General features: G+C 42.8%; 1 protein-coding gene and 1 long non-coding RNA gene across 3 annotated transcripts in view; one reads left to right on the forward strand and one right to left on the reverse strand.

Moving 5' to 3' along the window:
* The window catches only part of LOC112148769, a 4,464-nt gene extending 2,452 nt beyond the window's left edge, over positions 1-2,012 (reverse strand). The window contains exon 1 of the long non-coding RNA XR_002919692.1: positions 1,869-2,012. This is a non-coding gene — a long non-coding RNA (uncharacterized LOC112148769). The remainder of the gene's footprint in view (positions 1-1,868) is intronic.
* Positions 2,013-4,449: 2,437 nt separating this feature from the next.
* nr2f1a (nuclear receptor subfamily 2, group F, member 1a) overlaps positions 4,450-9,515 on the forward strand; it is a 9,027-nt gene continuing 3,961 nt past the window's right edge. Inside the window, exons 1-2 of one of the 2 annotated variants that reach the window (XM_024275619.2) lie at positions 4,450-6,727; positions 7,809-8,333. In XM_024275619.2, the coding sequence (XP_024131387.1) occupies positions 6,295-6,727; positions 7,809-8,333 (958 nt within the window). In that variant the 5' untranslated portion in view covers positions 4,450-6,294. Of the gene's footprint in view, positions 6,728-7,805; positions 8,334-9,515 lie in introns of both variants that reach the window. The other variant, XM_024275618.2, reaches the window with a different exon arrangement.

The raw sequence follows: 9,515 nt of genomic DNA on the forward strand, positions 1-9,515 counted from the left end.
CCCCCCTCTGTCTCTTTTCATGTAATAGCAATACTTAAAAAAGAGGAGAAACCCGCTCTCCTCAGAGGGTAATCTCGCTGTTCTGACGCTTAACGATATTTCTATGGCGTGTTGTCGGATAATGTGAGGATGGGATGAAAGGTAATCTGCGTGCAGAATTCCTAAAGCTCCCTTATCCTTGTTGAATTTCTCAAGAATTCCACCTTTGCCCCCCGGTTTCTCTCAAATAAATGACTCTAAAGAGTCAGATGCCTTTGCGCGCACGCACCCAGTTTTTCAACGCAACACTCTCGTGCGTAAAGTCCGTCTTTCGTCCACTCTGCCCCCTGGAAAACGTCCTTTAACTTTTTCCTAAACTTTAATATATAAATAAAAATTTCAAAATAATATTGCGGAAAGTTATCAAAGTTCTAGAAAACTTCTTGCCACTTTGGTCAAATCCCTGTGATAAAACTTCTTTTCGTCTCCGTGTCTTCTGCTCGGCTGCGGGTGGATAAGCTTTCTCCTCGTATCCTCAAAAAGTACACAAAGAAAATCTGCTTCCCCACTTCTGGTCTTTGGCACTTAAAGTTTGGTTTTGGGTACACTATGAAAATAAATTGTTTGTACTGTGGAACCACGAGGGTTTCTGAGCTAATGGATTTATAATCTGTGTCTCTGGGACCATCCAAAGTAATTAGCACACATGCTCTGAAGAAATGATGGTTAGTGAGCATTAAAGCCATTGCCCATAGCATAAATTGACAGAGCCTCTCACTGAACTCCAACCTCAAGCCTAATTGGTAGTCGTTGCAGTTATTGTCTTCAATTATAGTCTGGGGATACCAAACCCAGCAAGAGATTTTTTTTCAGTTTATGGGTAAAACTAAATGAGCGCAAATCCCTGGAACGAGTCACAAAATATAGAAACATTAAAAGTGTTTAACCGGGATTACACTGCACCATTTCACTTTAAACATTAAAAAATGTTAAATCTGAGTACATTTTGTGAGAAGTAAAACAAAAAAGACATTTAAAAAAAGGTTAAACAGAAACTTTAAAATATGTTATGTTTCCGTTTTGGTTACACGTGCTTTCCTTCGTCGGATGTTTAACCTTAAGGATTGAAAGCATTTCCAATATTTCTACACAATGTTTTCATTAAGAGCAATTATGGAGGTGTATCAGAGCGCAGATCCATGTGGAGAGGCAGGTGATGTGATCTTTCACACCAGTCTGCCCTCACCTTTGTGGACAAAAAAAGAGTCTCCGTGCGCCTCTTTACCCTCCTTAGCTCTCCTCTCCTCACTCCATGTAACAAATCTTTAATATTTTTTAAAATAAATGTTCTATTCATCATTTTGTGATTTAAGTTTGAAGTTGTTTAATTTTATTTTTGTTTTGGTTGCGCTGCAAATGCGTTCCTGCTCATAAAACCGGGTCAACCTCCAGCTACTAGCGGGTCAGAGGCCAAGGAGGGCTTTTATATTGCGACGTTGAAACTTAATTGGTAAAGAAAATGTCCACTTGTTGCCAAATTTAAACAACTTTGATCATAAATCAGTCATTTGTAAACTCTCATAAACAGAAGTTTGACTTTTAATTGAATTTAAATATTAAACAGCTACAAAAAAATTAATTTTCTATAATTATGAAAGTCTGTGTAGTCATTTGGATTAAAATATACATTAAAATTTGCAAACTCCATCTGTTGTATTTACTTCCGTTGGTTACAGCAGCCTTCTCCTTTAAACTCATCATTTTGTGTCAAACTTTTGCACGCCGCACAAATGATAGGGGATGTTTACAACTACGTCTTCTGCTCGATTTGACAATCAATGAGTGCGTTATTCCAGCGCGCAGCCGTGAGCGATAATGCCTATACTTACACCTTCAAAGGTCCCATCAGTGGACTCGCTTTGGATTGTGCGCTAACTTTGCAGGCAGGTGTTAAAGCTGCAGGCGGCATCAGCCTCAGACCCACGTCCAGAAACACAGACCTCCAGTCTGCACGGCAGGCTTTTGGAGCAGAGGCCTCTGCAAAGGGGAAACCAGCCTCTCAGCAATGTCTTATTGACAACCCTCTTTAGTTACACTCAATCAATATTAGAAAGCCTCGTCTGTAAATTTCTACATCCGCTTGCGTGCTTTTAAAACGTCCTCTAAACACCCTAAAATGCGTTCTTTTTTTTCTTCCTCTCGTCTGCCGGTTTTGTTGAGGGGCTTGCACTTCGTGACCTCAGTGTTTTCCCAACTGATTGTTCTGCTTGTTGGTTTCAGCTGCATTTTCTCACTTTGTGTGCTGAGCGCATCATATCAATTTGGGAATGTTTTTTTTTTTTTTTTTTTTCTGGTGAAAATGTATTTAATTTATTTAAATAAGCCTGCACATCCTATGTGTACAGAAATTATATTGTGAATTTGTAAGCATGTTTTTGTATGGTTATCTTCTTTTTACTTTAATACTGGTAATTAGGGGCTGCAAAGCGGTCCATTAGCCTGCATTAAAGTGTGCGTAAAACGCCTGTGCTCTGCGTAAATGCATCCATCACTGAAATGACATGTCAAACAATGGGATTATTTCTTTCTATATGTGTTTTCTCCAAGTACACATAATATTCTGAGACGTGCATTCATGTTTAATCACGGAAAAGGCAGAAATTAGAATATTAGGTCAAGAAAAACACACATGTTTAAATATTAAATGATTATAAAGTTTTGTTGTAACGTTTTAAAAATAAATCTTTATTAACTAATGTCTGCTTTCTGTAGTTTGACCTCTTTGCAGTCCCTTCACGTCAATAGTGTCGCTTTGATGAATCACAAGCCATTTTACATTTCCTTTCGGCAGCCTTTTCTGACACATGACGGTCTCCTGCGATGCGCAGAGATTTTACGCGGATCCATAATATTCGCTCTCTGACTGGCGAAAGCGGAAGACTAAAAGAAAAAAAGTTTAAAGATGGCCAATGTCTGCTTCCCTTGATCACTCCTTTACACCCCGTGACAGTATCGCTGAAACAAACAGACGGCTATCGATCCTTTCATTATGTGTTTAACCAACAGACACGCTCGCATGTGAGGTGCGCGGAACGCTCGGGGAAAGAACTCCCGTGTCCCGTGGTACCAACAAGCCTCTAATAGCATTACTACTTTCTGTACAAATCGGCGGGGAGCGCTGGAAACGGGTTTCAGTAATCTACGAGAATAAAGATGTGCCATGCACGTGAGGAAGAGAAGTTTGAAAAATAACTTGACTTGCCTTATGGGTGATTTATTTTTTACTGCAAAGCTGCTCCTCCCGACAACCTCCACCGCTGCTGCTGCTTCCTCCTTTAATATCCTGCCGTCCACTTTCTCCTCTTTCACTCGCTGTTTCCCCACATTTTTGTTGGAGCGTCTATACTCTGCTCCCATGCGCTATCCCTCTCACTCTCCTCTCTTCTCTCCTGTGGACCCCTCTTTCCAGTCTGCAGAGTTAAATCTTAATGATACACTAAGATGGAGGGGGAAAAAAATCTTTGTCTGATTTAATCTTATTGGTTTCACCTTTTCAAAGAGCTGGGGACATGGCCGAGGAGTTTCAGTGGAGTGTCCGACGCACGGACGGGAGAGAGAGTTCTCTTGTTGAATACTTAAAAACAACCCATCCCTCCTATGCGTTTTCAAAAGGGACACTTGCATATTAACGCTCCTTTATATCTTGCTATACATCCACTAAGTAAGATATTTTACACATAAATACTTTTTGTATAAAACTATCAATGCTTTTATTATTAACAAATTAAAGTATTTTTTTTTAGATTTTACGCACAACTTTTTGACTTTGTAATCCCTCTAATTTAAGACAAACACATTTTTGTCTCTTTTCTCCTCTATTTTTTTTATTTTATATGAGTGTTTTTAATTTCAGTGAACAAAATAATTTGTAAAAAGTTTTAAGAACCCCATTACGCAAAACACCCGCTTTTACGCACAATTTTAAAAGAGCAGCTTCCTTTAAATAAATTGCTTTTTTTTTTTTATTTGGAGAAACTTATTTTTAAAATCACATTAAAGCTTTTAAAAATGCATGCAGGCAAACTTGAATGTGCATATGAAGTTGTAATTGAACATTGTACGCTAGATGGCAGCGCGATCCAGACATTTTTGAGTAGGAGAGGTATAGTCAGCTTGCAGAAACCCTGATACAAAAAGGCGGAATCCCCATGCAAATCCCCCGTAACTTCATTTCATTTTGAATTACTGTCAATATTAGGACAAAACGTGCCACCGACTCAGTCATCGCAGAGTCTATAGGACTTTAGAAATCATCCAAAACAGCTTATCTTGTTAGAGATTTGCGGCTAAATTTACAAGACCCGCCGTGTGTTCGGTACAAATGAGCATTATTCATTCCAGTGATATTTTTATTTTTTATATATATTGAATTTAAACTAAATTATAAGTTTTGATGAGCAAAATTGTGCCGTTCACACGCGACGGTGTACCGCAATGCGCATGCCAAGGACAAAACAGCGCGTGAACACAAGAAATCAATTGGAACCAAAAAGAAGATGTCACTTATTCCTAAAATAAAGGGTCCCACACAGACCGGTTTGAAACTTTGTGCAATATCTGAGGCAGAATGATGTTTCGCTGCTGCGCGCAGCTTTTCGTTTATTTGTCGAGCGTAAAAGCTTTGTCCTCTCTTGCCTTTACCCCGCTTTTTTTCTTCTTTTTTTCGCTATTCTATCCATGGTTTCTTCCTCTTTTTGGTGACAATAGACGGCCCATACTAATCAGGTTTCAAAGTAAATAGCAGCGCGGGGCGAGCTCAATGTAAATTGCGCCTGTCAGAGCACCCCCCTCCTCCTCCTCCTCTTCCCTTCCCTCCCTCTCTCTCTCCATTCTCCCCCCAGCCCTTCCAGCCGTAGATGGCAGCGCTGTAAAAAATATCCGCGCCTGAAAACACTGTTCGGTGCAGCACGGAGGCTGGGGGATCACTCGGCGGACACACGCTTCCATTTCGGCGCGTAAAAACCTTCCCTGGATCCATTCTGCGCCTTTACGCAACCTATTCATTACCAACAGAGATCTCTCCACCCTCCATCCTTGGACTCGGATATTTTTTAAAGAAATTGGCGTCAAAAAATATTTTCCAACTCTTAACATAAATGGATGGATTTGGAACCCAGATGCTCGTTTTCTAGTGGATTTTACGAATAAAATTCCATTTTTACATCCGAACACGAGACCAGATGACTTCTGAGACGGTCACTTTTTGCAGTGGATAAGCGGAGGGGGATTCTAACCAATCGAGAAGCAGAGAGGGCTTGGCTATAACCTCAGCCTCCCATTTTCTCTCTCCCTCTGTCCCCCCTCTCCTCCTCTCCTCCTCCTCTATGCAGGGCTCTGGCCAGTCAGTCGCCTTTGATTATCAGTCTCCAGCAGCCCCTCTCTTGGCTCCTTGACATGAGCACCATATAAGGCGCAGCGATCTCCATAGAAACGTGTCAGTTTCAATAGTAGTGTCAAAGTTCACTATATACAGACATTCGCGCAGATCCCCCGTTTCGGAAACATTGCTCTGCTGGTCCTCCCGTTTAAGCGCATTCATTTTTGGGGGTCTCTCCTTCTTCTTGCATATTCTATTAGTGTTTTTGCTCTTCTTTTTTGACATTTTCTTCTTCGTATCCATTCCTCCTGCTGGAGAGAGGTGAAACTATACATGGGCACTTCGTTCGGCGACGCGATTTTCCTCCGCTGCTGGGCGAGATGACGAGCTTTATTTAAGAATATAGATGTAAAAAAAATCCAGCTCTTCAGTTTTTCCTGCCCTCCTGCTCGACGAAGACGGGAGTGTAAAGGAGCAAGAGGAAGAAAAGGAGAAAGGAATTTATCTCCGCTGCACTTTGGATCGCGTTTCTTTCCAACAAGATTTTTTTTCTTCTTTTTTTTCTCTCTTTTTTTTTTTTTTTTTTTTACTTGTTCCTGCATATGTGAATCCTGCCTTTTTCCTCTGTGGCTATTCAGCATCTAACTGCAATTTGTTACGTCTGGACTCGGGTTTTCCTACAAGATTAGGGATTCCTGAATGGCTGACTGCAATTTACCTTGGAACTGGCCTCCCGACACTTGCAAATCCTGATCGGGTGCCTATTCCTGCTTTTTGAATGTATTGATCGCCGTTTCCTTTACTCCCCATATGAGATTGCGTGCACCGATTTGACTTTGCACTGCCCCGTCTTTTGAGATCTCCTCTTTTTTTCTCCCCACTGCGCTATTTCTACACCAGCGACCATTTCGCTTTATAGCACTTTCCGTGGCCGAGATATGGCAATGGTAGTTAGCGTCTGGCGAGATCCGCAGGAAGACGTGGCCGGAGGACCTCCGAACGGCCCCAACCCAGCAGCGCAGCCGGCGAGGGAGCAGCAGCAGGCGGCGTCGGCGGCGCCGCACACCCCGCAGACCCCCAGCCAGCCGGGACCCCCGTCCACGCCGGGGACCGCTGGGGACAAGGGGAGTCAGAATTCTGGACAGAGTCAGCAGCATATTGAATGTGTGGTTTGCGGAGACAAATCGAGCGGCAAACACTACGGCCAGTTCACCTGCGAGGGATGCAAAAGTTTCTTCAAGAGGAGTGTACGGAGGAACTTAACCTACTCGTGTCGTGCCAATAGGAACTGTCCCATTGACCAGCACCACAGAAATCAGTGCCAATACTGCCGGCTGAAGAAGTGTCTAAAAGTGGGGATGCGGCGGGAAGGTGAATATATGTTTTTAAAGCCTTATAGTGCAGGGCTGCCATGTTGCATTAAGGTCATAGGCGTTGTAGCCGGGCATGCACTGCAGCTTGATCCATGTTTACATGAAGGTTTTATTTTCTGGTGGTAGTGGGGGGGGCAGTGAGCAGCAGCAGCAGTGATGCTTATGGAGGTCTGAACAAAGCGTCCAGCTGACCTTTATTTAAAATGTACTATAGCCTGTTTGATGTGCAGGTTATGGCGCAGAATAGTGGATTATCCTAACATCTGAACGTGTCGGGGAGTGTGTGTGCGCGCGCGCGTGTGTGTATGCATGTGTGTGTGAGGCTAGTGGTCCCATCCCTAGCAGTCCCTTAAGCACACAGGCTTACACATTTCCAAAATGTACAGCAGGATTTGGGGTCGTAGAGACGGTCACGTCTCCTCGTGCAGACCTCCACGGCTCAGACACGCCGAACCCTGACGCTGAACTTGCCCATGGGCTCATTGTTGTGCTCGCTGCTGCTGCATTTACAGGCCGTACAACTTTCATAGCCACGTCAAGTGTTTGATTCCAATTGATGCAGACATCCCTCAGTTAAGTCCATTATTTGCAGTGCACACTATAATCCCGCGTATAATACGCGCTGAATCACCTTCATATTTTCTTTTTTAAATAATAAAAAAAAGCTGCGGTCTGAATTGCTTTGATTCGCAGCTGACCTTTTGATCTGAACAAAATGTGCGTTTGTGGCTGCGTTTAACGCCAATTATCAATCGCATTTGTGGCGTTTGTGAACCCAGTTTGGAATCGTTCTAATCAGCAAAGCTACGCGTAAATTTAGTGCAGGAATAGTCGAGGAATGACCTATTGTAATATCGATGATGAATTAGTGAGATTTGTTTTGATGTGTGTTTTTAGACTGAATAATTTGCTGACTTATATCGTGGTGATCAGTAGTTTATTCCAGTGCATGCCGTTTTTAGTGAGAAGAGGGGGAAACATACTAGCTGGAGCTTTTGCTTTGCGGCTGTAATCCTCTTGGATAATGTTTACGTCCTGGATGCACATTTCCTCTTTTTTTCCTTTCTTTTTGTCAGCGGTTCAGCGAGGACGAATGCCTCCAACTCAACCCAACCCAGGCCAGTACGCGCTGACAAATGGAGACCCTCTGAATGGCCACTGCTATCTGTCCGGATACATCTCGTTATTGCTGCGGGCTGAGCCTTACCCGACGTCCCGGTACGGGAGCCAGTGCATGCAGCCTAACAATATCATGGGCATCGAGAACATCTGCGAGCTGGCGGCTCGTTTGCTCTTCAGCGCCGTGGAGTGGGCGAGAAACATCCCTTTCTTTCCCGACCTGCAGATCACCGACCAGGTGTCCCTTCTCAGGCTGACATGGAGTGAGTTGTTTGTGCTTAACGCGGCCCAATGCTCCATGCCTCTGCACGTGGCCCCTCTGCTCGCTGCAGCGGGCCTCCACGCTTCCCCGATGTCCGCGGACCGCGTTGTGGCTTTCATGGATCACATCCGGATCTTCCAGGAGCAAGTGGAGAAGCTTAAGACCCTGCACGTGGACTCGGCAGAGTACAGCTGCCTCAAGGCGATCGTGCTTTTCACATCAGGTGGGTGTCCAGAAATGTCAACACGGGAGCACGTCTGTGATCTCAGACTAGGGCCTGCTCTGGTCATGGCAGCGATGGGCGCATTGGCGTCAGGAGTGTTGCTGTCAGGTTTAGACTGGTCACGAGATGCTGGTGTGCCCACAGACGTGTCAACATCCTGCCACATATCCCCTTTTACGCACTCCCTGTCAGTTGGAGCCGCAGAATAAGACATGTAAACAAATCAAGTACCCCTCCCTTAAACCCGAATTTAGTCACAATTGTTTAGCAAATACAGTTTAATATTAAATTAGCATCATTATGAACGTATCTCAACTACATTTAAACAAAAGGCGATAGTTTCAATCCAAACATTTTGGAACAGGTGTCATAGTGGCGCTCAGAGATGAACTAGTCAGTCTGGGGGTGATTTATGACAGCTGATGCGTTTATGAATGTCGCAGCATGCTTTTATCCCTGTTTTTCCAGCACAAACACATGTCTTCGGGGGCAGGAAATAATCCCTAACAGACTCAGATCAAAAAAGATCATGGAAGTCGGCTGGTGCGTCAGGGCTTCGCCTCTGTAGGACACAGAGCCGCACTTAATAACACAAGTTATTAGTAGATTAATCTTAGCCGACCTATTAATTTTCTTAGTTACTGAGGATAGTTACTCGTGTCAGGCGGCTTTGAAAAGTAATCAGCGGGAGTTTTTAAAACTAACCTACATTGATGATAGCTTAATAGATGGCTGACATGGTGGATAGCCCTAAATCTTCTTGTTTGCTCTTGGTGTGTAATTCACATGTGGTTTTGGAGTTATATGTGGAGCAGTCTTTTTATTTAATTATTTTACATGTAAAGTGAATTGTTGTGGAAGGAAAAAGAAAGGACAACCCAGTTTTCAGGGGCCCAAACTATTTCTAAACTTTGGAAAAACTTTTGTCAGCACTTGTTTTATTTATTTGAAATACAGAATGAAAAATTGTTAGAAGCCCTTCCATGACACAACTCATATACAAATGTTCAGTTTTATTATAGTTCAGAATTTTGGTAAATTTTGAAATATTTTTTTTCAATTCAAACTATTTTAAATACGTTGTTTTTAATTTATTCACTGAAACTAACCATTGTTTATATATTTTTTATAATGAATTATTTAATGAACTGAGTTACCTAAACTCAAACAAAGAAACGTTAT

This window comes from Oryzias melastigma, linkage group LG9 (genome assembly GCF_002922805.2).
Source record: "Oryzias melastigma strain HK-1 linkage group LG9, ASM292280v2, whole genome shotgun sequence".
In the NCBI taxonomy this organism is placed as follows: Eukaryota; Metazoa; Chordata; class Actinopteri; order Beloniformes; family Adrianichthyidae; genus Oryzias; species Oryzias melastigma.